Below are 27,857 nucleotides of genomic sequence, written 5' to 3'. Positions count from 1 at the left end.
CAGCCACAGCAACACCAGATCTGAGCCACGTCTGCAACCTACACCACAGCTCATAGCAACGCCGGATCCTTAACCCACGGAGTGGGGCCAGGGATCAAACCCACGTCCTCATGGATATTAGTCGGGTTTGTTGCTGCTGAGCCACAATGGGAAGTCTTCAAAGTGTATTTTTAAAAAACACCTATTAAACAGTGAATAAAATGAACTTATTAACTTTAAATCAGATTAATTTGTTCATGGGTTTATTCCACAAATTTATTAAGCGTCTACCATGTGCCCGGCCCAGTGCCAACTGCTGGGGTGCAAAGATGAGAGGAAATTGTCTGGGCTCCGAGGTGCTGGGCGGGGAGGAGCGCAGCCCGAGACCCTCAGGAGGCCTGGGGACAGGGCTGAGTCACGAGCTGTGTTGGGGTGCGGCTGGGGTGTGCCACAGGCAGGTCCAGGGTTGGACCTGAGCAGTGGCAGGAATTCCCAGGATTGAGCCCGGACATCTGGGGCAGGCTGCCTGCACCTGTGGGTGTGTACATCCCGGGCGGGGGCGGTTGCTCGGTGGCCCCCACTGGGTTTTGGAAAAGGAAAATGAGAAGATGCCTGGGACTGTGAAACAGCGACAGCATCGTCTGAACAAGGAAAGAAAAGTGTCCCTGGAGGGAAAATCTGGGCTCCGGATGTGCCAGGATTCAGACGATACTGAGATTTGCAAAACTCACGGCCAAGGCTGTGCACTTGCTGTGTTATAAGAAATGAGTCACAAGAGAAAAGAAACCAAAACCTGCCACTGGCAGCAAAACGATTGCGGTTCTGGGGCCTCTCGTGTCCTGTCTGCCCACACTTGCCTTCTGAGTCATTTCCTTACTCGGAGAAAAGAATTTGGAGAAGATAAGAACCTTGCTGCTCCCTGACTTTATTTTCATTTATTTACGTATTTTTGTCCTTTTAGGGCCACACCTGTGGCCTATGGAAGTTCCCAGGCTAAGGGTCGAATTAGAGCTGCAGCTGCTTGTCTACACCACAAACACAACAACGCCAGATCTGAGCCGTGTCTGCGACCTACACCACAGCTCATGGCAACTCAGGATCCTTACCCACTGAGCAAGGCCAAGGATCAAACCCGTGTCCTCATGGATGCTAGCTGGGTTTGTTAACCACTGAGCCGCAACGGGAACTCCCACTCCCTGCCTTTAAAGAAGAAAACCATCTGAAGGCAGAGCTGGCGTCTTTGATCAGAGGGATGGGACAGGGTACCACAACTATCCTCGGGGACAGGTTTTTTGGAGGGTCCTGAAATTCCCAAGTCCAAAATAACGGTTCCATTTCACAGAATCCTTAGAAACTGTCGGAAAAGGATTACTATAAAGATTAGTAAGAAGGCTTTGGTGAAGCAGAACTGCCGGACCTCCAGCTCAGGAAGCTCTGCTTGATGCGGTGTAGGTGACAATGTTATCCCCGTGGGCCCCCATTTTGAGCCGGACGTAAACAGACGATAAACTGATTGCTCGGAAAGAGCAAAGTAACACCCGGTGAAAGTTGGGCCAAGCTCTGTGCCCAACAGAGATTTATGAGTTATGTCATTTAATCCCCACAGTAACCCCGTGTGCTGTTTTCATTGCCCCCATTTTATGGAAGAGGAAGGTTCAGGGCAGTCTGGTGAATCGTCCCGGGTCACAAAGCTGGGAAGTGACGAAGCAGGCTGCTGACCCAAAGGTCCTGAGGGCAGATCTCCACCCTGGCTTCACAGGAACAGACTCGAGGAGGGGTCTTCAATGCTACCCGCCGAGTCACAACGCCCGTTGTCAGCTGAAGCTTCAGATGTTTTAAAAGCTCCTGATCCCACAGCTGAGCCCAGGAGACGGTCAGCAAGCCCCCCAGAGGCAGTAAGGCTGTGCCGAGACCGCCTGGCTTTGCCACCCTGCGTGTGGGCGGGGGAGGCTCAGCCTGCTGGCTGGCCATTGTGCAGGTGGCCAGGTGGCATTGTGTGTGGGCAATAGTTTGTGTCCAGCACTGGCCAGCAAGCCCCTCCAGACTGGCTTACCCCCACATAAGGGCACCTGATGCCATGCAGATGGCTGTGTGGATTTACCTGTGTGGGGAGTCAGGGGTTTCCATGTCCACAGGAAAATGGTTGAGAAACATCATCGGGTTATGTCATAATGCATATGGCGAGTTAATCACACACTATGGAAAACATTCATCTTGAATGTTAGACTCATAAGGAGTAGCACTTAAAATTGCAAATGCAACGAGCTTGGAGGAAGGAAAATGGAGATTTTCTTTGAAAGGGGAGGAAACAGGCACGGCATGGAACGTCCCCATCAGAGAATTTTACTCAGTCACTTTGCAGCTTCATCTGGTCACGTGACCCCCTTCTTAGCCCTGTGGAATTCTAGTCAGTCGGGAGGACATGAAACCCAAGAAAACAGCGCAGTGCTGCTGAGGGGTCTGCGTTCCCCTGGGACCACGCGGGCCCATCACAGCCCCAGCGTCTGCGGGCCCACCTCCTTCAACACTACGGCAGGAGTTCCCGTCGTGGCGCAGTGGGAACGAATCCGACCAGGAAGCATGAGGACCTGGCTTTGATCCCTGGCCTCGCTCAGGCTCAGCGGGTTAAGGATCCGGCGCTGCCGTGAGCTGTGGTGTGGGTCACAGACGAGGCTCGGATCTGGTGTTGCTGTGGCTGTAGTGTAGGCGGGCAGCTGCAGCTCCAATTTGACCCCTAACTTGGGAACCTCTGAATGCCGTGGTTTTTTTTTTTTTTTTTTTTTTTTTTTTGCCTGAAAAGCAAAAAAAGCAAAAAACAAAAACAAACAACAAAAAAAACAGCAGTAGTCTCACACCCACCTCCCACATCTGGTTCTGACGCTAAGCCCACCTGGGGGCAGAGAGTTCCGGGAGTGGGGTGTAGTTTTGCCATTGTTGATTGTGTCATGCTGTCACGTTTAATCTTGAGTATTACAGAGGTCACAGACGACCCCCTGGGAAAAGCGGAGGTCTCTCCCTGTGGCCAGACCTAGGGGGCAGCTCAGGCAAAGCTGCCCTGTGTGGGCTGCCTGGGACCCAGCAGCAGAGCCTCAGCCCCTTCTAAGCCTTGTGGTGGCGGGGGCGGGGGCGGGGGGGACACCACCTTGAACAAAGAACGAGAGACAGGGCCATTAGAAGGTGGCCTTGTCCTGCTTTTGAAGTCCTTCGTCACCAGCATGAGCTACCGATTTGGGACACCATTTAAGAAGACTGAGAGGGAAAGATGTGTCCATTGCCGGTGTCCAGGGGCTGGGGCTGGAGGCCGTGCCCACCTTCCATGTGGGTGCCTGGCACCCGGGCCGGCCCCCAGGTGCCTTCCTCTCAGTGGTGTGGTGGTGGCCTTGGGTGAGAACCACTGTTTCACATGCAAATTGATGTCCCACCCTGGGCACCTTTCCCTGGTGGCTTAAAGGACAGTGATTTTTTTTTAGAGCAAGGGAAGCAAATTGAGTTTCAAAAGCTTTTAGACATTCAAACATAAAACAATTCTAGAAACAGTTTGGAGACACTGAGTAGGAAAATATTCCTTCAAATAAAGAAGGGCCCTGAGCGGCGGGCCTGGCTGTCCTGCGTAATCTACACCAAGGAAGCCCCCGATCGGCTCCCTGCCGGGCGCTGAGAGCACCCCAGCGCAGGAAGAGCCCTTGCGCCCAGATCCTGTCTTCAGAACCACAGCCCCACTTCCCCACGGCGGTTGCCACACGTCTGTGTGACAGGTTGGAAAGAACGCAGACGTTCTGCATTGTTTGCATGTGCGAAGAAGCATAGGCAGCTAAGGGGACTCGCCAGAACCTCACCGGCAACAAGGCCTTCCCTCCTCCCGCATCCCGGGCCGCCGGGGCGCCTCCGTCCGGTGATGGGCCCGCAGCAGTTTAGGACCGAACTGCGCCAAGGAGGCTCCGCTCGCGCCTTTGGCTTTGCTGCTCTGCAACTGAGCAGCCGGAGCAAGTCCTCGAGGACGGCGCCCTTGTGCGGGGTTTGCAGCGCGAAATCCGAGCTCATCAGCAGGGCTGCTCACCCTGCAGCGCTGGGAACGGGCGGAGCAGGTGCCCTCAGGAGTCGGAGTCTCTGAGCTCGCAGCCCCGGGCCTCGGCTTCCCGCCCGCGGCGCCGGAGCGGGCGGGTGAGGGTGTAGAAGAGCTTGCGGTAGGAGCGCCGGAAGGCCGGGTTCGAGAAGCAGTACACGGCGGGGTTCAGCGCCCCCTGCAGGTAGGTGAGGCTGTCCGTCAGGTCGCCGGCGGGCACCAGGGCGCGCAGGGCCCCGCAGCGCTGCGCCCCGCGGAAGGCGGCCAGCAGGGTGCGGGCCAGGAAGCTGGGCAGAAAGCACAGCGCGAAGAGCACCACGACCACGGCCACCAGCGCCCGGGCCCTCTGCAGCTTGGGCTGCTTGTCTGGGTCTCGGAGCCTCTTCTGCAGAGTGCGGATGATGCCTGCGTTGCAGAACAGGATGAGGCCGAAGGGAAGGATGAACTGGAGGAAGAAGAGCGCTTCCTGCCAGATCCAGCCGAAGGAGGACGCGGTCCCGGGCTCCAGGCCGGGGCCCTCGGCCTCGGCCGGGAACACGCTTTGGTGGGTGAGGGCGGCCATCAGGAGCCAGACCAGGACCGAGATGCCCCAGGCCGCCCGCAGAGACAGGAGGTTGACCTTGAGCCGGGGGTGGACCACGCGGAGGTAGCGGTCCAGGGCCACGGCGGTGAGGAAGGCCACCCCCGCCCCGCGGCACAGGGTGCGCAGGAAGAGCATCGCTCGGAAGGACGCGGGTCCGAGGCGCCAGGTCTTGTGCCTCAGGTAGAAGGCGGCGTGGAAGGGCAGGCAGGCGGCCAGCAGGAGGTCCGCCAGCACCAGGTGGAACAGGTAGACGGCGTAGGGCTTCCACACCTTCAGGCGGAAGAAGAAGGTCCAGAGCGCCACGGCGTTGCCCAGCGCGCCCAGCACGCACTCAAGCAGCAGCAGGGAGCCCGCCGCCAGGTCCGCCGCGGCGCTGTGCGCGGAGCAGTTGGGTGGCAGCATGTCGCAAGTCCCAGGGGACCGGCCTGCGGGAGCGGAGGGCAGGCGCAGGCCGGTGGTGGAGCTCTTTCCTGCACAAGACAGAAAACACACTGACCAGCATCCAAGCCAAGGCAAAGGCAAAACCCAAAATTTGTCTGGGGAAGGAGCGTGCGGGGCAGAGGGAAACTCCCCCTTGCAGTTTTGTTTTGCCCTAAAAAAGGGGAAATTGTGTTTCGCTTTAGGTCATCTGGCGTCAAATTCAAGCACTGTGTCCTGAGAGCATCCGGCGAGCACGGTTCTCTATTGACCGCTGCCGCAGAGGAGAGTCTAAGGACGGGGGGTTTTCTGTCTCACAGTTAAAGGAATGACTGAAAGAAAAAGGCAGTCCTCTAGTTGTTGCTCTGGTTCCTTGGAAGAGGCTGTGGGGCAGCCCGCTCGCCCATTTTCACTTCTCCTTTCACTGGGCCAGGTCTGATTTTCTGCTGAGGGGTTTCCCTGCCGCCCCCCTACCAGGATCAGAATTTGCACCACGGGGCCTCCTCGAGCTGGAAACCATGATAAAATCGATGGCTGGTCAGGATGCACAGAATCCACCAGAATGACAGGTGCCTGAGTCCAGCTCCGTGTGCCCGTGATCAAACCGTGCCTGGGGCATAATGAGTCCAAAGGTACATGTTGAATGAACCCACTCATCCCTGCCATTGCTGACCCCAGGTGAGCTGGGGCCTGACCCACAGTTGACCCTAACGGACCCTGGTTCTGTTCAGCCTGGCTTGGGCTTTGGAGTCAAATGGACTTTAGTTCTGTCTGGTCTCCCCAGCTGGCAGCAGTGTGGGTTTGGGGCAGCGGGTGAACGTGGTGCACCCCAGCCTCTTCACCGAGGGTGGCTGTGATCGGGCCTGCTCGTGCCTGGCAGCGCACCCGGCCGTTGTGGATGCTGGCGCACTTGCAGGAGCCGTTGGAACTTCTTTCTGCTGCTTACACTAACAGAACTCTTTTTTCTCCCCCAACACACTAATTCAGTTTGGCACCCAACTTCGGTTCCCTGATGCTCTGACACCTTCACTTTATTTTATTTTTAGCTTTTTTTAGGGCCACACCTGTGGCATATGGAGGTTCCCAGGCTAGGGCTCCAATGGGAGCTGTAGCTGCCGGCCTACACCACAGCCACAGCAATGCTAGATCTGAGCCGCGTCTGTGACCTACACCACAGCTCATGGCAACGCCAGATCCTTAACCCACTGAGCAAGGCCAGGGATCGAACGGCATTGTGTGGATACGAGTTGAGTTCGTCACTGCTGAGCCATGACGGGAACTCCAACGCCTGAACTTCTGAGACCTAAGCTGGAAGCTTGAGGAGGCTTCCACTGGAAGAGTTACTGCCTCAGCCGAAAGTTTCCGTGTGTCGAGCCCCAACGTGCACTCACCCCATCACTGCAATGAAGCTCGGAGGCTCAGCAAGGTTGGGTCCCTTGCTCCAGGGCACACAGGGCAGGGAGCCAGGAGCAGGATGCTCCCCGCCCCGCCAGCACCAGAGCCCAGGGCGCTGACCGTGCCCCCCGAGTGCTTCCCTGCTGGCAGCAGCCTCACTCCGTGGTCACGAAAAGCCACGTCTTTGGAAGCCCACCATCAGGGCTGTTGATTTGCATGGTCCTACGGGTAACTGGATTGGTGGTCCTTCTTGCTTTAGCTGTATCAGGGCTTTCCCATCCAGCTGGACCACCCGCCCACACGTCACCCCAGCTCTGCGTCACGCAGGCTCCGCAGCCTCATGTTTCCTGAGAAGGTGCATTTGGGGGTTGGTCCAAGCATCCGGAGTTGCAGAGATGTCCTGCCTGGTACCTCTAGTGACCCTTCTATGACCCCGTGCCCGTTATAAAAGGTTCCCTGGGGGTGGTAGGGGGTTGGCTGGAGACCACGTGTCCCAGCTCCAAGGATCCTGTGCACACATGACACCCAGCAGAGCTGGCACTCGCTCAGCTCTTCAGGAACAGAGGCCACACATATATAGGAAAGAAATGGATTCAACTGCTTTCTCTCAACACGGTGAAAACGTCCAGAGACTTTAAAGCTGCCCCTCACTGCAGAGTTCAGGCCACAGTGTACCCCAAACTTTCTAATTTGTAGCTATTCTAGCGCAATAGGTAAAACAAACACTAATAATTATATATTTCCCTTTCTAAATATAGAGAATCAAAGGTATAGAATTTTGAAAAAAATCCTGCTTTTTCTAAGCATGCTGGTTTATTTTCCTTATTTCTGAAAGATTGAATTATTCTTTACTTCTTTTCTTTTCTTTCTTCTTTTTTTTTAATGGCTGTACCGGCAGCATATGGAGGTTCCCAGGCTAGGGTTTGAATTGGAGCTGCAGCTGCCGGCCTACACCACAGCCACAGCAACGCGGGATCAGAGTCGTGTCTGAGACCTACACCACAGTTCACGGCAATGCTGGATCCGTAACCCACTGAACAAGGCAAGGGATTGAACCTGCATCCTCATGGATACTAGTCAGATTCGTTTCCACTGAGTCATAACGGGAATGCCTACTTTTCTTTTGAAGTTATATTTGAGCTTCTCCCTTAGGGAACTTGTCAAATCTTATAATCCCCAGAAACTTCATTTTCAGTAACCATTCTATTTCTTCAATGCTCTTCCTATTATGGAAAGTTCTCTATTCTCACTTCAATTTGTATGGCATATATTTTTATCTGGATGTTCCTAGATTTAAATGATAATAGAACTGATGCTTTAATCCAATACTCACGTTCAATTCTACCTATTTTTCTTGTCTAGTTTTTCTTTTATGTTTGAAGATAACTAGAAGACTTAGTGCATTTGCACAACAAAGGAAACCATTGACAAAACAAAAAGACAACCCACAGAATGGGAGAAAATATTTGTAAACACAGCAACTGACAAGGGCTTAATCTGCAAAATGTACAAACAATTCATGTAGTTTATGTCAATAAAACAAGAAACCCATCAAAAAATGGGCAGATCTAGATAGACATTTCTCCAAAGAAAACAAACTGACGGCCAACAGTTACATAAAAATGTTCTCGATATCACTAATTACTAGAGAAATGCAAATATCAAAACCACATTGAGGAGTTCCCGTTGTGGTGCAGCGGAAACCAATCCGACTGGGAACCATGAGGTTGCGGCTTCGGTCCCTGGCCTTGCTCAGTGGGTGAAGGATCCGGTGTTGCCTCAGGCTTTGGCGTAGTTCACAGATGTGGCTCAGATCTGGTGGTTTCAGAAGTTCTCTGGAGGGCTTCACAGAGCTCACTTAGAGTTAGGTTGTTATAGAGAAAGGAGGTGTCCGGATCAGCGCAAGGGGGAGGGCACGAGACAGAGTCTGCGCGGAGGCCTGTAGCTTCCTCTTCCGTGGGGTCATGGGCGTAGGACGACATGCAGAGAGCGCTGACAACCAGGGGAGACCGTGGCCTCCCGGTCAGGGTGCAGGAGCACCCCCACCCCATCTTAGCCCCCAGCCCCGCATCATGTGGTTGCCGTCTGGCCCTGAGCCCCCCCGCCGGCAAAGTCACCACGGCCAGCCAGCCTTGACCTGCGAGACCTTGGAGGTCACCTCCCAGCAGCTGAGGAATACCCCCCCCACCGCCCCCCGCCCCGTGCTGGTGGGTCAGCCGTACCCTGTCCACACTGACTCTCTGCACGCTTCAAGGGCACAAAGGCCCCCGTCATCCCCGTCATCCCTGAGCTGAACCCACTGCGACGTGGCCCAGCTGGTGGTTCTGACTTGCAGGCACCAGGCAGCGGGCAGCACTGTCTCAAATGGAGGAGGTTTTCGGAGGCAGTTCCAAGAGACCTAAATTACAGGCGAGCGTAAAACCTTTTCTCCCTCCTGGCACCACCTGGTGCTGCCTTTGGGCTAAGCTCTTGCTAAAAGGCCTCCCGGTTCATGGGCTGAACACCTGGCCACTTTCTTCCACTTTCCGATCGAGGCTTCATAAGGACATGAAGTTTCGAAATAAGAAGGATCAATACTTAGGAAAATGAGTACATTTAAAAAAATTTATTTATTATTATTATTATTAGCTTTTTTTTTTTTTTTTTTTTTTAGCTATTTCTTGGGCCGCTCCCACGGCATATGGAGGTTCCCAGGCTAGGGGTTGAATCGGAGCTGTAGCCACCGGCCTACGCCAGAGCCACAGCAACGCAGGATCCGAGCCGCGTCTGCAACCTACACCACAGCTCACGGCAACGCCGGATCGTTAACCCACTGAGGAAGGCCAGGGACCGAACCCGCAACCTCATGGTTCCTAGTCGGATTCGTCAACCACTGCGCCACGACGGGAACTCCTTATTATTTGCTTTTTAGGGCTGCACTCGCAGCCTATGGAGATTCCCAGGCTAGGGGTCGAATTGGAGCAGTAGCCGCCTGTCTACACCACAGCCACAACAACTCGGGATCCGAGCTGCGTCTGTGATCCACACCATGGCTCTTGGCACCGCCGGATCCTTAACCCACTGAGCAAGGCCAGGGATCAAACCCGCGTCCTCATGGATGCTAGTCAGGTTCGTTTCTGCTGAGCCACATCGGGAACTCCATTTAATTTCCTGCAAATGTTAACAGCCGTCAAGCCAGCCGTCGTCGGGGCTGGGTGGGGGGCGGGGGGTGGAACAGAGGCTCTTCAGGAGGAGGAGGAGGGGCAGGACTTGGGCCCTGGGCCACCACCCAGGTGTGGGGACTTGCGGGACATGGCTGACCAAGGCTGAGAGCAGAGGGCGGCCCTCCCCACGTGGACAGACGCCCCCCACCTGGGCACCGAGCTGTGCCTCCTCCCCTAGGCTGAGCTTCCCTGTGCCGGGCGCCCAGCAGTGGGGGGGGGGGATTCTCCTCTCTGAGCCCGCTCCCACCCCAGACACATTGTATTGAATTTTTCCAGGTCCTTCTCTTCAAGTTTGTGTCCTCACTGGTCTCCCTCACAGGAATATAAGTCTCTTAAAACAAAGTATTGTGGTAACTACAAATATTCGTAGTCTCAGCCCTGAAGGAGCAGCGTTTAATGTGTTCCGAATTTTTCTGAATAAAAAAGTGGGTTGTGGCAGGACTTGGTCCAGAGAGACGGGACACCGAGACTTATTTCCAGGAAGCAGCATTTACTGGTGCGGTGCGGGTGCAGCGGATTTGCCTCCAGAGGCTGAGCCCCTGACACACCCGCTTAGGTTTCCCGCCGCCTTTTGATCCTTTCGCCCCCCTTATAAGGTAACATACATTCTGTAAATTCTCACTGGGTAGTTGGTCCTGACGGTCACAGGGACCCAGGACAGGCAAGAGTGCCAATGGCACGTCTAGAGCTCTGGGCACTCAGCCACCCCGGGTGAACAAAGCCTGGGTCGAGGAGAATGCGAACTTGAAGCCATGGGTCCAGAGCAAGCGCTGTGCACCAGACATCTGGGGAGAAGACCCTCTGACCCTGCAGCGGCTGGACCCACCCGTCCCGCGGCGCCACGGCCACCGGGGCCAGGACCCCTTCCTGCGCTGGGCAGGCGGCAGGCACGCAGCAGGCCCCTTCTGCCCAGCCCTCCACCTCTCACGACTGCAGAGACGGGGCTGCCGGCGAGAAGGGGGCAACGTTCACCCCCAGCCTTGACGTTGTCATATCCCCAAACCAGTGGACAACTGAGAACAAGAGGCATTTTGTGAAATGACGAGCTTTTGAATCGTTTCTCCTATTTCAACTTGCATCTCCTCTTGTCTCCTCGTAAATAGTTCTTCTGGCAAATAACGTGTTCTGACATCAGAGGACAGCGTTCAGTGTCCAAGAACCCGGTCTCTGAGAACGGAGTTCTCGCTGTTGGCTGCACCTTGAAAGCTTGGTATTGCACTTATTTCGGGTGGTCAGCTGGGATAAGGACCTCTGCCGCCTTCGACTCCATGTGGGCACTGCTGACCGTGAACTTAGTGTGTCCAAACCACACTTTTGCGAGTATTTGTTTCTCTTTTAACTTTATGGAATCCCCCAACTAGCTGGAGGGCTGGCAAGTGTGGAAAGCGTGTGTCCCTTTAAGGCTGGGAGTCGGTTTAGAATCCACCTGCTATTTCCTGATTTTCTGAGATGGGCGGGGAGGGGTCGGAGGGGGCCATGGCCCAGAGGAACAGGATCCTGGCCGGGGACCGTGACCGCCTCGCGCTAGGTGAGGGGGCAGGTCTGCTGGGGCGGCTGAGAGACGAGGCCTTCCCCAGGCTGAGTGAGGACACTGGCCTATTTCTTCTTCAGAGACATGGGAGAGAGGCCCCTTTTCAGAGTTAGAGAGGGGTCAGCTCAAGCCAACTTCCCAACCAAGGTTCAGTAAAACCCGACTGAGGCTGGAGGGATGGGGATATGAGGAAATTCATCAGCCTTTGCTGTTGGTATTTTTCTGTCACCGCGGTTGAATCATTCGCTCTTATGATTACATGTAGTTTGAGGTGTATGAGTAAACCCGTTGCTGCTGATACACGGGTGCCATCTCGTCCGAGTTGGAGGCATCCCTGTAGGCCTGCCCGTCCCCCGCTCTCGGTCCCGGGAGGGTCACTGGTTTCCTTCTGAATCAGCCTTAATCCTCATTTTGATAAAAGCCCGGCTTCCCTAAAGCAGAAGGAAGGAAGGGCGGACGGCTGAGGAGTGGGTTTCAAAGGAGGCCTCAGGCTTTCAGGGAACTTGGTTTCTCGGGTGGAGTCCTGTTTTCAGTTGCGGAGAGCTTGGGCCCCGGGGACGCGCTGTCCCCTGGCCTGTGTCCCCCCCCCACACACACACAGACGGGCTGGGGATGAACCAGTGTCCTTCTCTGAAAGCCCGCAGCTGGAGGGCAGGAAGTCAGGAAGGTGTCTGGAGCCTGGGGACGGCAAGTCCTGCCTCCAGAGGTGACAAGGGTCCGCTGAGACAATCCTGACCACACCCGAGGTCACAGCCGAGGTCAGAGCCGAGGTCAGAGCCAAGGTCACAGCCAAGGTCGCGCTGACTGCCAGAGCGTTGCCTGCTTTTCTAGGAACTGCAGCGCTTTCTCGCTATGGCCACGGGGAGGCCGCAGGTGTCCTGTTCAGGCCTCCTTTTCGTGTGGCTTCCTGATGCTGAGACGGCCTGTGTGGGTCGGTTTGGTCAGCACTCGGGGGGTGGGACTGACTGGGATGAAGGGGTGTCGCCTCTTGCAGGGGGGGTGGGGGCGCCTGCACCCCCTCCCCGCCTGACGGGCCTTCCTCTCCCCCAGGATGTTGAGGGCGCGCCTGGGGGCCGAGGAGCCAGAGGACACGGGCCGCCCAGAGGATGGCAGGACTGGGCTGGACCCTGAGCCGGCGGCCGGGGAGGCCGGCAGGGCCGAGGAGATGCTGGTGAGTGGGGGCGCGGGGTGGCGGGGAGGCTGGTGCTGGCCTGGGGTCACCAGCTGTTATCCGTGGCATCCCTCGGACATGGCAGGGGACTTCCCCGGCTTCCTCATTTCTCGGGACGGTTTCGGTAAAGCTTCCCTTGGGCACCGATGTTCTGCTTCCTTTTAAAGGGGCTCTCCTGCTTCTGCAGCCTTAGATCTGCGAGAGGAGAGGAAGCAAAAGGGCACTAAATGTTAGCATTTCAGCTTAACCCCCTTAATCCAAGAGAAGGCAATGACTGAAAAAGCTTGGCTAAAAAAATTGGAAAGTTTCCATGGTTTAAAGTGTCTCATCAAAGTTTCGGAGCCCCGTCAGCTTCCTCAGGGGCCTCCTTGAGGGGGGGGGGGTTCTCTCTGCTCTGCTCCTATTATGGCCCCGGCGGGGCCCCTGTCCCCCGTGCCCCCTGGCTGGCGGCTGTGATCACACAACACGGGGCTGTACCTTCCATCACGACCCCACCGACCCTTAAGCACATGGTCCAAGCAAGGGGCCCGTGGAAAAGCAAACACGAGGGGTTTCGAATGCCGTGGCTTCAGCTGATTTCTAACAGTCACAAAGTTTGCACCTTGACACCACCCGGGTTTCTCTGGCGTTTATGGGAATTCAGAGGCTTCAGCCACAGATCACTGATCCCGCCAGGCCCTGCCCTGCTCCATCACCTGGGCCTCAGCCCCGGCCTGCGAGGGGCACCCTGAGCCCCGTGGCCCGGGAAGGGGGAGGCCCCAGAGCTGGTCTGGGTCCTGCAGGGGGTACCGCTGTGGGGGATCAACAGATACGCAGGAGGTGGAGTCGGGACTCGCTCCCTGACCTGCCCAGGGCCACGGAGGGGGCAGAGACACACTTCCCTGTGCAGGAGGCTGAGCTGAGCTTCCTGAGGGTCTCTTCCTACAGGGTCCAGGTTTGAGCATCCTGGGCCCGGCCCAGAACCCTTTCCAGCTGGCAGTCCCAGGACTGCTTACAAAGGATGGGTGGGGAGCGGACTGCGACCATGGTGAGAAAAACTCCCTGCAACCAGACTGCAGACAGGTGGGGGCTGCTGGCCACCGAACAGTTGGGTAACCTCCACCACTGCCTGGGGCTGGGAGTGGGGGCTGGGGCTGGGGTGGGGGGAAGCTGCACCCCGAGCCTGGCAACCCTCTGTCCTGATGCCCCCCTCGACTCCTGAATGTCTCTACCCTGGGCTCTCTGATTTCCTCCCACCCCTACCCCGATGTCAGCCTCTGCCTGTCCCCCCAAGTTTGCTAAATTGAGGAGAACTGAGATTTTGACAGATATCCTGCCAGTGCACGAGGCGCTGTTTCAGGCTCTCAGGACGCCCCAGTGGACCCAGCAGCCCCCCTTCTTGGGGACTTTGCCTGGTGGTGTCGATGGAAGACAGACAGAGAGGAAGTGAATAAACAGAGTTAAGTCACTGAGACCCTACACGAGAAAGTGATAAAGGCTTCGGGAAAAAATTGAGAAGAAAAGCCAGCCCTGGTGTTGACCTCTCTGGGTGAAAATCTAGGGCCCCAACCTGTCAGCTCTGCGCCTTCAGTGTGGTGACAGGTTGGCGTTCAGAGCAGCGCTTACCTGCAAGGCTTGTGCAGGCGCATGAGGTGACATTGGCAGAGCAGGTGTCCAGCCTGGACCGCACGGCAAGGCCAAGCTAGTGTTTGTGTAAGGGCAGAGGTGATGTGAGAGTCCACGCCGGCCTGGCCGCTCGCCTGTGGGAAGTCGCCCTTGAAATCCCCTGGAGTTTCTGCTTCCAGCAGCTCTGGTCCCGGGATGGAGAGACACTCCGCCCCCACCCCCCGCCCCCGGCCCCCGAGGCTCTGCAGCACCAGCCTTCAGGAATTTGGTATTATTAGAATAAATTCTGCAGGTGGGGAGAAGAGGAATTGAATTTTCAGTGAAATGCAATGACTTTTCTGCTCTTTCTAAAGTGAGAGAATAATAAAATCACTAATTTTTCCTCCATTTGTATTTCTCCTTTTAATCATTAATTTGTAATGTGGTGCTAATCACTTTTCAGTGATAACCTCTATAAAAGGAAATACTTTGCTTGTGTTCTAGAGTTTTTAAACCTCTTTTCTTTTCTTTTTTTTCTTTTTTTTTTTGTCTTTTCTAGGGCCTCTCTCACGGCATATGGAGGTTCCCAGGCTAGAGGTCTAATCGGAGCTGTAGCCACCGGCCTACGCCAGAGCCACAGCAACGCGGGGTCCGAGCCGCGTCTGTGACCTACACCACAGCTCACCACAACGCTGAATCCTTAACCCACTGAGCAAGGCCCGGGATCGAACCTGCAACCTCATGGTTCCTAGTCAGATTCATTAACCACTGTGCCATGACGGGAACTCCTAAACTTATTTTCTTAATTCTAAGTTTCTCCTCTACATTGTGTCTAATGTAGGCAAGTTAATATCTATTTTTAGGGCTGTATCTGCGGCATATAGAAATTCCCAGGCTAGGAGTCAAATTTGAATTGCAGCTGCTGGTCTACACCACAGCCACAGCAGCTTGGGATTCGAGCTGTGTCTGTGACCTACCTCATAGCTCACGGCAACGCTGGATCCTTAACCCACTATTCACAGGGCCAGGGATGGAACCCGCATCCTCATGGATGGTGTTGGTCGGGTTTGTTACCTCTGAGCCATAACGGGAATTCCAGTATCTTCTTTTCGGAAAACAATTTTACTTCTAATATCAAAGAACATTCCCCTTGCTCTCCTCCGCAGCTAATATTTCTAATCTTGAAGTCTGTCTTGTATAGTAGCGTGAAAAGCTGGGTGGCGTTAAGCCGGGCGTAAGGGAATGAAGCAGTGGAAAATCACCCAAATCCCTCACACCTGCTCCAAGTTTTCCATCCACTGCGCTGGGTGCTCTAGGTTCAGCGGAGGTGTCCATTCTCAAAACAACAGTCTGAGGTCATCTTGTATCATCATTTTAGAGGAAGCTGAGGCCCAGAGAGGGTAAATGCTTTACCTGAGGTCACACAGCAAGGAAGTGGGGAAGCCAGGGCTCTCGTTTAGGTCTGGATCACTTCAAAATTCATGCTTCAGTTCTCCTGTGGGTTAAGGATCCGGCTTTGTCACCACAGCGGCTCTGGTCACTGCTATGGTGCAGGTTCCATCCCTGGCCTGGGAACTTCTACATGCTGCGGCCAAAACAAACAAACGACAAACACCCTCATGCTTTTAAGTCCTTGCTGTATTGACTCCTAAGGATAAGATGAAGCAGGAAAAAAGTGTAAGAATTCTCAGCCTCTTCCCGCCCCAGTAATATTTTGCCCAGAACGCTAATTCGTAGCTGCCCTTGTCCGTTATGGTACCTGGACCATTCCTTGATGGACGTGACGTAATAGAAATGCCAAGGTGGCCTTGAGCCAACAGCCGTGGGCTGGGGGGTGTGCCGGCCAGGCTCCTGACGGGGCTCTGTTCTCTCGGGCACAGTGGCTGCAGCAGCAGGTCTCGGGGCTCCGAGAGGCGTTCAGGAGGCAGGAGGACCACTGGGCGGCCACGCACCGCGCACTCCGGGCCCAGATGGATGCGCTGACGAGGCAGAACCAGGAGCTGCGGGCTGGGCTGAGGGCCTCTGAGCTGCGGCGTCTGGAGACCAAGAAGGCCCTGGCGGGGTGCCTTCGGAGACAGTCGGACACTCAGGTACCAGAGGGCTCTGGTGCTTAAACGCGGTGTGGGTGATGGAGCCGTGACACCCCCTCCGGGAGGCGGGGGCTCACTCGCCCATCAGCTCCATTTCCCACAAACAATGAGTCATGGTGCTGGACAGGCCAGGTCCCTGCAGGCCAGTGTGTCGGTCTGCAAATACACCTGTGCACACCTGACAGCAGCCTCCCGGGTTCACGCGGGCGGGCTGTCGTCCCATCCCCATGGAGTCCCTCCACAGTCCTGAGGTAGGTCCACTGCTAACCCCACTGACGGTCATGTGGCTGGTGAGCCAGAGCCTAGACTTGGCCCCGCTCTCTGACCCCAGGACCGGCCCACAGGACCCCAGGATGCTCCGTCCGTACACGGGCCAGCTTCCCTGCAATGGCACAGGGAGCACCCAGCTTCATCTCAGAGTTAGAGTCAGCATCTGACAGCCTGGCTGTCAGCTCCTTAAACACCAGCTTGACTGTACCTAACATCTGGCTTCCACATCTGGCTGGGGGGCTGCGGCAGTGCTGGGGAAACTGTGCAGGCGGCCAGGGCCTGTCTGCTGTGTCTGCTTTCTGCCTCCTGCATATGCCTCTAAACAACTCGAACCGCTAACGTGGTACGTACAGATGGCGCCTGAAACCATGCAAACACCCTCAAGATATAAGTGGAGGTGTCTTCTTGTAGGTCAAGGATGTACTGACGTTTCCTGTCAGCGTTGAAAGTGTGACCTTTGAACCTACAGCTGCAGGCGTTAGGGTATTTCTGACCCGACAGGGTGACTCTCTTAGCTTTCACTCTTGTGCTCGGTGGACTTCCAAATGGCTGTCCGGTCTGTGCTCAGTGCCTGTTACAAGGTCACGGGGTTATCTGCAATGACAGGACCTGCCCCCGAAGGGACACACCCAATTTGAAGCCAACAGCACGCGCATGTGAATTCCGAACTCTTAGATATAGTCCGATACCGGCACACCTGTGTGGAGACAGGACTTTAGGGACAGAAGATCAAAACTCAGTGACGCTCATGAGCACATGGCAGAGCGGTGACAGGATCAGCCACGTTGGAAATGGGGAGAGCCCAGAGCAGCGTCCCCCACGCCCTGCCCTCCTCGGGGCTGAGGGGCCAATGGCTAAAACCACTGCCGGGCACGGGAAGGGCAGGCTGGCTGGGAGTTTGCTTTAGAGCTGGGAAGCCACCGATCTTGCGGTTCAAGTCTCCAATAAACTGTGAGAGTCACCGGAAATGCGGGCACATTTTCTTCCTTGTTTAACCCTTTCTCACATCACGCAAGGCACTAAATTTGGGTATTGTTTATTTTGTTGCCTTGGGGAAACCTCTGAGTTTCCCAAGATATTTTGAAACAGTGCACAAGAGGAGCTACACAAGGCACACAGTGCCGGGTTTGGGACAGGCGTGCTCGCGCGGGGGCGAGAACCTGCCCAGACCTTCCCCCTCTCCCCCTGCATATCCCTGTGTTTTCCTATAGGACACTGTAATTAACCCTGAATGGGTGAGAATTTGGCTGTATCTCGAGGTCACTGTACCTCTGAGGATGTGGCCACCCCCCCCGACTTTGGTCTGTGATAAATTACCTTAGGTTTCAGAATCTACTTCTGGAAAAATTTCACCCCTGCCCACAGATAGTGGAAAAATGCGGAAATACACTGGTGGAAGTCTCAGCGCCGCTTTCAGGGGTGGGGGGCTGCCATCCAAACACCCATCTTCTGCCCAGGTGGCTCTCGGGGTTAACAGTCTGCAAAGAAGCAGAGGCTGGGGACCCACGCTACGCGTCCCAGCCGCATGTCATGGAAACACTTCCTCCCTGCAGAGTGTCCCCATAACAGCCAGGTCCACCTGGGGGCTCTCGGGGGCGCCCCCCAGCAGAAAGCCTTCCTAGAGGGAGCTCCTGGCGGGAGGGCCGGCAGCCCCGGGTTTATGTCTATGAATGTGGCCTGAGGGGGGGTGTGTCTTAGGTGCCACATTTTTCATGTCCCTGGGCCCATCTCAGTGGCCCTGAGCCATCCTGTCCTCACTCTCCAGGGCTGTCCCGCAGCTGGTCTGGGGACTTCCTGCGGAATGTTGCTCCGTCTGTCCTGCAGCGTCACTGTTAAAGTCAGCCCCCCGTAGCAGCGCCTTCATCACCCCCGGCAGGTGGAAGCCGGGTGGACACAGGGTTGCCTTGCATGGAGAAGACCCCAGCTCCTGAGGGTGACTGAGGGTCCTGGCCTCCTGCCCCAAGGTCACTGCTGAACAGGAAACGTTTTCCTCCTTGAAGGAGGGTCTGGACTCTCCAAACTCAAGCGTTTCTTACCAGTAGGGAAGGGATCTCTTCTGCAACGTTGGGATAGACGGCGTCTGAGGCCCGCGTGACTGCGTGGACGCCCCGGTTTGCTAAGGGAGGCAGGCTTCCCCCACATTCCTGCCCTGAACTGAATTAACTCACTAGGTGCCTGCAACGAAACTGCTGAATTTGTGTGTGAGTGAATGAGTAACCGGCATATAGCCGCCCCCTGAAAGCCATCAAGTTCTGAGTAACACAAAGGGCAGAAAAAAATTCTGCTATATATTTTTAAATTCAATTTTGCTTGACGAAGTTTGCTGTGAAGGCAAAACCTCTTTTGCAGGGTTAATCCCACCTTCCCTCAATCCCGTGAGCTCATGCTCTAAAATGGGAAGCGGGCTACACCACAGGTCCTGCTTTGCAGGGCCAAACGCGGGGTATGACAGCCTAGCTGCCAGGATGGCCAGTGCGGGCTCTTTGCTGGTGCTTTTGGATCATGAGTGTGTAAATGCAGAAGCACCCCCACATTCCTTTTCAGCCCATGTGTGTAGAGATGGAAAGAATCCACTCTGCGGAAACGGTATCATGTGACGGTGGAGACAAAACCCTTTCCAGGAAGCAAGGCAGAAGCGCAAAGCCTCCCGGGAGGGAAACGCCCCGTGAAGACAATCCAACCTCATGTGAGGACGAAAAGGTAACCTTTGAAAACACTACTATTGAAACTGCTTCTGTTTCAGACCTAGGCTTAGGCACAGTTCCACTTAGCCTAATAAGAACGCACAATTTATTAATCTACATAGTTTCAATTTGTTTGGAAGAATTATATTCCCAGAGATTAAAAACAGTGAATTTCTTCAGCTTTGTCATTAATGCCAAAAAAGCAGAGGAATGGCTCATCATTCGCTCCGCCGGCCTCTGCGTATCTCTGCGTATCTCTGCGTTTGGGAGCCGGCCTGCCCGGCGGTGCTGAGAGCAGGGCTGTTGGCCGCCTGTGTCCTGGACGTGGGGCAGGGTTGGCAGCTCAAGTGGCTTGCTGGGACATGTGGTTTTCGGTCCCGAGGCCTAGCAGCCGAAGGGACCCTGCTGGTGTGGTGACTGTCATTGCCGCAGGCGCCACTCCAGTCTTCCGATGTGTCTGCAGAAATGGAGCTGCGGGGAGTCCCCGGTGCCAGCAGCTTGTGTCATCGCCCTTGAGGACCCGCCAGCTGCTGACCACGCGGGTGAGCGTCCTGCAGGGACCCGTCCTGTTGGTTCTCTCTCTGAGGCCTGGGCTTTATCGTCCCCAAGGCTTCGCCTGGATCTTTCTGGGGCGAGTGCACGTGGTTCAGGAATGGCCTCGCCTCTCACCCTCTTGTCTGACCCCCTCCCTGGGTCCCCTCTGTCTGTCCTGCCGGCACTTCCGACCCCCTCCCCGCACACCCAGAGCTGATTCTGGGGGCCAGCATGCTGCCACCCTGGTGGGACATCCCTGGCCTGTCCCCACCCTGTTTCTGAGCTCAGGGCTGTCAGCACAGCTGTGCAGGGCCTCTGCCTCAGGGGTCCCACAGCAGGACCAAAGAGCACCAGTGGACACTGGCGGCACTGGTCGGGGAAGAAGCCCCTTCCTCAAGTTGCTGTCAGACCTTTGGGGCTCCTCTGGACCTGCCACCCTGAATGCCGGGGCCTCTATTGTGGCCGGGGCCCCGCGGGTGCGGACTGTGTGCAGAGCAAACCCAACAGGATGAAGTGGCGTCTCCTGTCTTCCTGGGACCTGCACTCCTACTGGCTGGTCCCCTGCATCCTCAGAACCTCCTGCATCCTCAGAACCTGCTGCATCCCCAGAATCTCCTGCATCCTTAGAACCTCCTGCATCCTCAGAACCTCCTGCATCCCCAGAACCTCGTGCCTCCCCAGAATCTCCTGCATCATTGGCGGCAGTTCAGATCTACCCCCTCCCTCCACCCCATGGGTGGGGCCACCCCATCCGCCTGCCTGGTGGCTCCCACCCTCCCAGGCCTCTGCTGGCCTTTCTCTGGGTCTGCCTGACCATCTCCCTCCTCCAGGCTGGCTCTTCACCTCCTCCAGGGTCAGTGGCCCGCGGGCTCTCACCGCTGAGAACCCTGTGTTCATTCGCCTGCCACCTTGCTCTCCTGCTGGCCCCACTCAGGCCTCCACCAACCTGTTTACCCAGCGGTGCCCTGAGCTTTCTGCTACTGACCTCAGAATCGTCCGCCTCCTCCCTCGGCCCAGCCTGGGGACCGTCCCACTGATGGGTGCTACCTCCTGGCTGAGGCCTTCCCTGACTCTGGGATGAGGTGGCGGCCACCCCCCCACTGCCCCCTCTGCCTCGCAAACCCTGCTCTTCTCTCTCTCGTGCCCGTCTCCCTGCTGGGCCACAAGCAGCTTAAAGGTCTCATCACCCAAACCGTCTTAATACTTGAAAAAGAGTGATGTCCCCCAGATATTTCTTGAATATATTCTTCACATAATTCATGTTTCTGACGTGGTCGAACGTCCCACGTTGTCGACTGACCTGTGTTTGTATAACTGACCCCATGTTTGTACAGTGACATCGTGATGGGAAGAACACCTGTTCCCAGGCGGTTTAAGTGGGACTTAGAAACTCCAGGAGGAGGGTGAGGTTTCAGACCGTGTTGCACTGTCCTTTCAACCTCGCCTCCTCGCTTTGCAGACACCCACCCATCGCCCCCTGAGGGCCCTGCAGGCAGCCCCCCGACCCAGGCTCCGAGGGCTGAGTCCACGTGTTCCTCCCCGGACATCGAGGAGCCACAGGTGGGTGGGGTGAGGGGGCCCAGCACCCAGCAGTGAGAGGGCCGCCCCTCCGTCTTCGTGGAGAGAACAGAAAACAGTGATTCCAGATGCCCCCTTACCTCCTGGGGGGAGATTAGTAGATTTTTTTTTTTCCCTAGCTTTTAGTTGGCTGTGCTAAGCACACAGGCAAAATAATATTGATACTTGATTAATGTATAATCATCACTATAATCAGTTTTATATTATTTTTATTTATAGTTTTTAATCAAAACTAGCAGAAGTAAAGGCACATACATAGGCAAGTTGACGTCTAAGCTGTAGCTAGTAGACCGCTTCTTCCCCGCCGTATTTAATGACAGATGTCAGTTACATGAACCAATTTTGCCCATGGCGGGACATGAGGGCTTAAACGTGTTTACGGTGGGAAGTCCGTGGCTGTGCGGGCCCCAGGGCCCCTCTGTCCTCCCGGAGCAGCCTGCCCTCCGTTCAGCCCTTTCCGACACCAGAGCGCGGTGGCAGCATTTCCCCTGGGTTCCCTTTGATTTGGGCTCTAACTTGTGGGCTCCCTCAGCACCACAGAAAGCAACCCCACCGGCCTGGGTGGGTGGCGATTTCTCCATCCACCGTTATTTGTTCAGGCTTGGCTGTCACTGGGGCATCCCGGCCCGGGTCATGCAAACTGGGACCCTGGGAACACGCACCTTCGTGTAAACACAGAAGGTGGCCCACGGCCTTGGGGCAGCCACCTGGATGACCCCTCAAGACATGGGGCGGGGGGCGGGGGTCCTAACCGTGGTTTCCATGGAGACCTCAGGCGCTGATGACTCTCTTTCTGCAGAATCTTCCTACAGAACCAGAGTCTCCCCCCAAAACAGCCCAGCACCAGGGCGCCCAGAGACAACAGGAGGAAGGGGAGGAAGTCCAGCACCCCGACGACAAGGTAGGTGGACGGGCTCGGCCCACCCTCCCCAGCTGCATTCCTGTGACCTTGCCGGCTGCACCGGCCAGGGGCTCCGAGCCAGAGGCGGGCAGTCATCAGTTCTGGCATCGTCATCAGCTGACAGTTTGTTTCTAGCAAATCAAGCCACGCACTTTCCAGGAGTTGAAAAAATGAAACATAAATTGCCGCTTATTGTGGGAGTCTCTCCCAGGCTCTGCTTTTTAACTCCCCAGGTAGCTTCCTGAAGGTCACATCCACGGTGGCGTTATCTCAAGACGGGGCAGAGAGGGAACAAGCCAGAGTTGCAGCAACCAGCCTCTGCAAGCTGCCAGGAGCCTGTGCGCCCAGAGCAGGGATCACAGCTCCTCGTTCAGCTGGGCGGTGCAGCGCTTGGAGCCGCTTTCATTGGCCTGTTAGAGGCTAAGTCTTCCCCTGGTTTCGAGGTATCTCTGCCCTAAAGAGAGGTAGAGCTGCGCTCCTATAAACAGAAAAAGCGTTTGCTTAAATGAACAACAGGGGATGCTGCCTGCAGTAACAGCTTGAGTTCACGTAATGAAGATTAATGATGTTTTTCCTGACACCTAGTCATCATATAGGTTTTTCGGGGAAAAGGAAGCCTGTGTAATTTAAATGCCTTATCTTACCACCTCAGCAGGTGGGTCTATAAGTAAACGATAGCTCTTAAATATTGATATCATGAGTGCACGGAGGACTCATTCACTCAGTCCTAGGACACCTCAGAGGCCGGAAGCCCCATCATCTGGAATTTTCACACACACGAATATTAACCCCTGAAACCTTGATATTCTTCCTGTCAGTGTTTTTGTTCCATTCTGTCCATTTCTACATGAATAACATCTTCAGGGAGAAGGCGTGCATATTCTTTTCTAAATTCCTAGCTCAGCATTATGGATACAAAGTTACATAATATTGGCCAATTGTTCATTGAACTCAATAAATATTCCATATAGAATGGAGCAGTGTATAGGCCAAAAGGACGGAATAGAAAGGGAAGAAAAATGTGTAAAGGGAAATTTTTGCATAGTAATTACTGCAATTTATATCGCCCAGGATTTCCAAATTCACCAAATTCAGTGACCAGGAATTATCTGGACTGGTAGCTATTAATTTGATAATCTAGAAAAATTTGCATAAAACGTCCTGAAGAAAAAAACATATTTGTAGGGTGAATCATACCCTTCATTATTCTTTTTTTTTTTTTCTTTTTTTTTTGGCCTTTTCGTCTTTTTTAGGGCCTCACCCATGGCATATGGAGGTTCCCAGGCTAGGGGTCTAATAGGATCCGTAGCCACCGGCCTACGCCAGAGCCACAGCAACGCCAGATCCGAGCCGCATCTGCAAGCTACACCACAGCTCACGGCAACACCGGATCCTTAACCCACTGAGCAAGGCCAGGGATCGAACCCGCCACCTCATGGTTCCTAGTCGGATTTGTTTCTGCTGTGCCACGACGGGAACTCCTCCCTTCATTATTCATAACCAAATTCAGGGCAGGGACTTGGAGCTGATGGGTTTAGTGAGATTTCTTCATGGAAATATTACACTTGGTGCCCTGCAGACAATAGGCTTTGAATAGGCCTGAATAGGAGGAAGAGTCATGACGCCGAAGTCGTCCCGCCGTAAGTCAATTTTCGTTTCAGGACTCCCGTGTTTCCCTAAAGGCGGGACAGGCACTCGGTGATGGCTGTAAAGTGGACACCTTGGCAAAAGGCACCGAGAGGCACACGCGTGCTGAAAAGGCCACCTTCCCAGGACTGGTTAATGGGGACATGACGAAGATCCGGCCAGACCAGAGGCTGGTGTGTACGACCCACGCCTTCACCTTTAAAACATCCAACCCGAACCAATCACTGGGGAGATTTCTGCTCCTCCACACCTTCAACTCTGAGGGCTCAGGAAGGAGGATGGGCACTGGGCAGGAGCCAGGCGTTGGGCAGGTGGGCTGTGCTGGGACCGATGGCCTTGGGCAGGTGAGACGCTACATCAACCAGAACCTCGGATTTCCAGGGCAGCGGCCTCCTGCCTGTGAATCCTCACTGAGCCGTGCAGCGACCGGCCAGGCTCCCCAAGCTGCTCTAAGCCTCGGGAAAATGAGGTTAATCCGAAGGATGGTTCTGAAGGTCAAGGACACGGAGCATCACTAACGCCCACTCAATAGGAAACACTTAGAAAAAAGTGTCACTGATTCTAGAAGAAGCATTAGTATTGCAAGAAGCTTAGGCGGAGAGTCAGGAACTTAAGCCTAGTACCCACTGGAGGCCAGGTCCAGGAGACAGTTTCTCCTTTCTTCAGTTGAATGGCTTTTGCGCCGTCTGGTGGGAGAAGGAGCTGGTCTCCCCGGAGCTGCCCACTTGGTGCTGGGTGCTGGGAGCTGGGTGCTGGGTGCTGGGTGCTGGGTGCTGAGTGCTGGGTGCTGGGTGAAACACAGGCCTTGGAGCCACAGGGACCTGGAGCGAAATTCCCATCAGTGACCACATGTATCAAACACGAGCAAATTAACAGATCTCATCAACCTTCAGTTGCTGCATCTGAAAATCAGGAAATACCTCTTTTATAGGTCAGTGGTTCTCAGCTGCCCGCAGGAACGTTTGCAAGTCTGTGGACATCTTGGCTGTCAGCGCTAGAGTGTGGGGGTGTTAATGGCATCTAATGTGTGGAGGCTGGGGGTACTGTCGACGTCCCGCAGGACATAGGATGTCCCCCGCCCCCCTAAAACTCACACAGCAAAGAACTTCAGGCCCACGTTGGCAACAGTGTTGGGGCTGGGAAAACCCATATTGCAAGTCATTATAAGGACCAAGTTTATACCACAGAGGAATCGCTGGGCACATATTGAGTACCTGGTGACTGGCATCTGTTGACTCTGGTTATAACCGGTGGAGGCAGGTGACGTGGGTATGGAGATGAGCAGTCAAATCACAGTGGGCAGAGGTCACGTGATGTGGGCCCATGAGATGCTCGTGACCCCAAGGCGACAGTGAGGGTCTGGATTATGTTGAGGTGTCATATTTGGGGGGAGAAGGTTCAGCAGAATTTGGAGTTTTTAGAGGAAGGTCTCCTGCAGAAAGGCAATTATCTAGATAATTGAGGATTGAACTTGGTTCTAAATCAGAATCTTGGGTAATTTACAAATAATCATGGTAAATGAGACCTGGTGATAGGAACAGGTTTGCAGCAGACCGATGACCGTTTTCAGCACGAAAGCATCGCCAAACTGTACCCTTAACATTTCTTTGAAGAGAATTCTTCAAAAAAATCCACTTCATTGCTTTTCGCTAAGCTTTGGGGTGAAAATGGTGAGGGGGCGGGGGCACAGGGTCCTGGGAGTTTGGAAGGATGCAGAGACCATGTTTGGGTTTTCTTTGGGTTTTCTTGGTTTTAACTGGCCGGATCTGCTTACCTATGGCTCTGTAGTTTTACTCCAGCTAAAGCCTCGACCTGTCCTGGGAGGTGGGTCAGAACCCCGGCATGCTGTCACCGCGTGTCTTTTCATTGGTCGGAGCTAACCAGCAGGCCCCTCCCCCCCCTTCTTCTTTTTCTTTTTCTGCAAGGCTGTGCAGAGAGGAGCGTCTAGACCAGCCTATGTGAGTGAGGCCTTTTCCTCTGCCACAAAGATGTGATACTGATCTCCACCCTTTAAGCGCCGCGCCCTGAGTCCCCTGATGCTGGCCTAGCAAACAGCTGTCTGTCAGCCAGACTCAGGAGGGTGCAGCGAGGCAGAGGCTAGACGTGATGAAGAGGACAAGGGAGACGAGCGGCTGGGGAGAGCGGGGTCCCAGGCCGTCCTGGGAGGGCAGTGTTCTGGGTCGGGATCTGCTGGGGTCCCAGGGGAGTCACTGCGGGGGGGGGAGAGGGTCCCTCCCCAGGACAGGCGGTCCCTCTGGTCCCCAGGGAAAATCACCGCAATGCTGGACAAATGAGCAGTGTCTGCTGCCCCCGACGGGGGGACGAATGGTCCCCGTGAGAACCACGCAGGCAAGAGAGCAGGCCAGTCCCTGAAACCTCTGCAGCAGTTTCCCGAGTCCTTGGACATGACTGAAATTCGCTCTCCACCTGTGGTTCTCTCAGCCTCTTTTCCCGACCGGAGACGCCGTCGCCACGGCAGACGAGCTGCCCCCCGCGGCCGGGCCCGACCCGCAGAGCTCGGGGTAGAGTGAAATCCTTCCTTCCCGGTTCTCCCTTGGAAACAAACGCACATTAAACAGGTTGTCGTGTCTGTATCCTGCTGTGTTTATTCCCGGTCCCCGCTTCTCGGTCCAGGCTCCCAGGCCCGGGGGTCATCTCCCCTCCCCGACAAGCACCTCAGCACCTGCTCGCTCCTCCTCGTCCTTCTCCACCTGATCAGAAACCAAAGGAGTCACAACAATTGCAAACATCACCACCAGGCAACTGGTTCAAGAGCAGAGCCCCGCGGGCACGTGTTCCCTCTAATCTTGAGGTCTACGGTGGCGGGGCTCTGGGTACCACGCCCATCATGACACAGTGGGGTCTAGATAGGCTGCAGACCCCTAGGGCTGCCGAGCCGGGTAGGCTTTGGTCTCGGAGACTGTCCCAGTAAAGGGCTGAGGCCACGCCTGGAGGTCTCCCTGACTGTCCAGAATCCCAGTGCCATCATCTTGGAGGCGTGGGTGACCAGGTCCTCTTCCAAAGCCCCGCCTCCCCTCCCAGGACAGGTCTGGCCTCCCCCCTGCAGGAAACACTTCGCTAGATTCCTAGGTCAAGACCAGGTTCAGGGTGGAACCCCAGGAGCATCCCAAAGCAGGTGTTTCTGCTGCTTGCAGACTCACTCCCCCACCCCAGCACTCAGACAGGGCGCACGGCGGGCACCAGGCCTTCGGAAGTCATGCACTTTCCTAATAAGCAGACAGGTAAGTGACGTCACCTTGACCTGTGCAGTGCAATGCCCACTGTGTGCGGGGAGGGGGTGTATGCAGGGTGCCCTTCTGTTGTTTTGCAGGCAGCCGAGAGAATCAGAAGCAAATTGGCGTTTAGCAGATTTTTATACCAAAACAGTCCCGAAACACAAGAAAGGAGTAATTTCTTAAAAAGGCTTATAAGAAGATGTTTCTATGTCCTCAGGCTTTCGTGTGACAGAGACAAAATGCCCTGTGCTAGCGCCAGCCGTCATCTGAATCCTCACGTCCCTCGGGCACGCCGCACCCCCCAGTTGGCTGATGCCAGAGTTAAAGTGACCCAGGAAACACCTGCTGTCTTGGTTTTGAAGCAAAAATGCCAGCATTCCACTGCAGTCACAGTGGGTGGAGACTTCTTCCGTCCAGGAGACTGTGAACTCGAGGTGAGTCTGTTTGTCACATGTCACAGCCAAAGCAAACCCACTGCTGAAAGCAATTTTGTCGGTAAACCACGTGCAAGTGCCGGATAAGCTGCGTGGCTGGAGTTGCCCCAGCCCTGATCCACAGCACGCATGCTCCCCGCAGCCCCACGTGTGAGGTCGTGGATCCGAGCGAGATGGTTCACCAGGAAGGCCTGGGAGCGGCGTGCGTTCTGGTGCTTTATTTAGAAATCGGTACCAGGTGATACAGCCTTTTCACCCCGATTCCTCCAAAGCTAGAACTCACTTCTCTGTGGTTCTTCGATGCTCCTGAAAGCTTCCTCTTTGCCCGTGGGGTCTGCGGACATGCTTTGAGGAGGGAGAGAGCCACGGACTCGCAGCGGGTCCCAGCACAGGAAGCACCTCCCAGGACAAGGACAGAAGGCTTTTGGGGAAAGGGGAGGCGCCAGCCATGGAGCCCCAGAGGGAGGGCGTGGGGCGGAGCTGGGCTTCCGGGCGGGTCCCCCCCAGGACCCCCATGCCCCGGCCCCGTGCCACGGTCCACCCAGCCTCGGGTGAGC

At 55.3% G+C, this 27,857-nt stretch overlaps 2 protein-coding genes across 6 annotated transcripts; one reads left to right on the top strand and one right to left on the bottom strand.

Moving 5' to 3' along the window:
* GPR31 (G protein-coupled receptor 31) lies at window positions 221-6,094 on the bottom strand. Its single transcript, XM_021086048.1, has one exon. It carries the CDS (start codon window positions 5,025-5,027, stop codon window positions 4,071-4,073), a length of 957 nt encoding a protein of 318 aa, XP_020941707.1. The 5' UTR covers window positions 5,028-6,094; the 3' UTR covers window positions 221-4,070.
* Window positions 9,103-26,224, top strand: TCP10L2 (t-complex 10 like 2). 5 transcript variants are annotated; one of them, XM_021086039.1, is made up of 9 exons: window positions 9,103-11,941; window positions 12,222-12,342; window positions 15,807-16,016; window positions 18,831-18,986; window positions 19,434-19,512; window positions 20,964-21,064; window positions 21,882-21,983; window positions 25,556-25,588; window positions 26,073-26,224. In XM_021086039.1, the coding sequence occupies exons 2-9, from the start codon at window positions 12,223-12,225 to the stop codon at window positions 26,154-26,156; spliced, it is 885 nt and encodes a 294-aa protein (XP_020941698.1). In that variant the 5' UTR covers window positions 9,103-11,941; window position 12,222; the 3' UTR covers window positions 26,157-26,224. The 5 variants fall into 5 exon arrangements, with proteins under 5 accessions (XP_020941698.1, XP_020941691.1, XP_020941682.1 ...); XM_021086032.1 differs by having other exon boundaries at window positions 25,896-26,204; XM_021086023.1 differs by lacking the exon at window positions 26,073-26,224 and having other exon boundaries at window positions 9,103-11,917; window positions 23,645-25,656.

This window comes from Sus scrofa, chromosome 1 (genome assembly GCF_000003025.6).
Source record: "Sus scrofa isolate TJ Tabasco breed Duroc chromosome 1, Sscrofa11.1, whole genome shotgun sequence".
NCBI lineage: Eukaryota > Metazoa > Chordata > Mammalia > Artiodactyla > Suidae > Sus > Sus scrofa.
The sequence above is the reverse complement of the archived record's forward strand: the minus strand, read 5'-3'. Positions and strand labels throughout refer to the sequence as shown.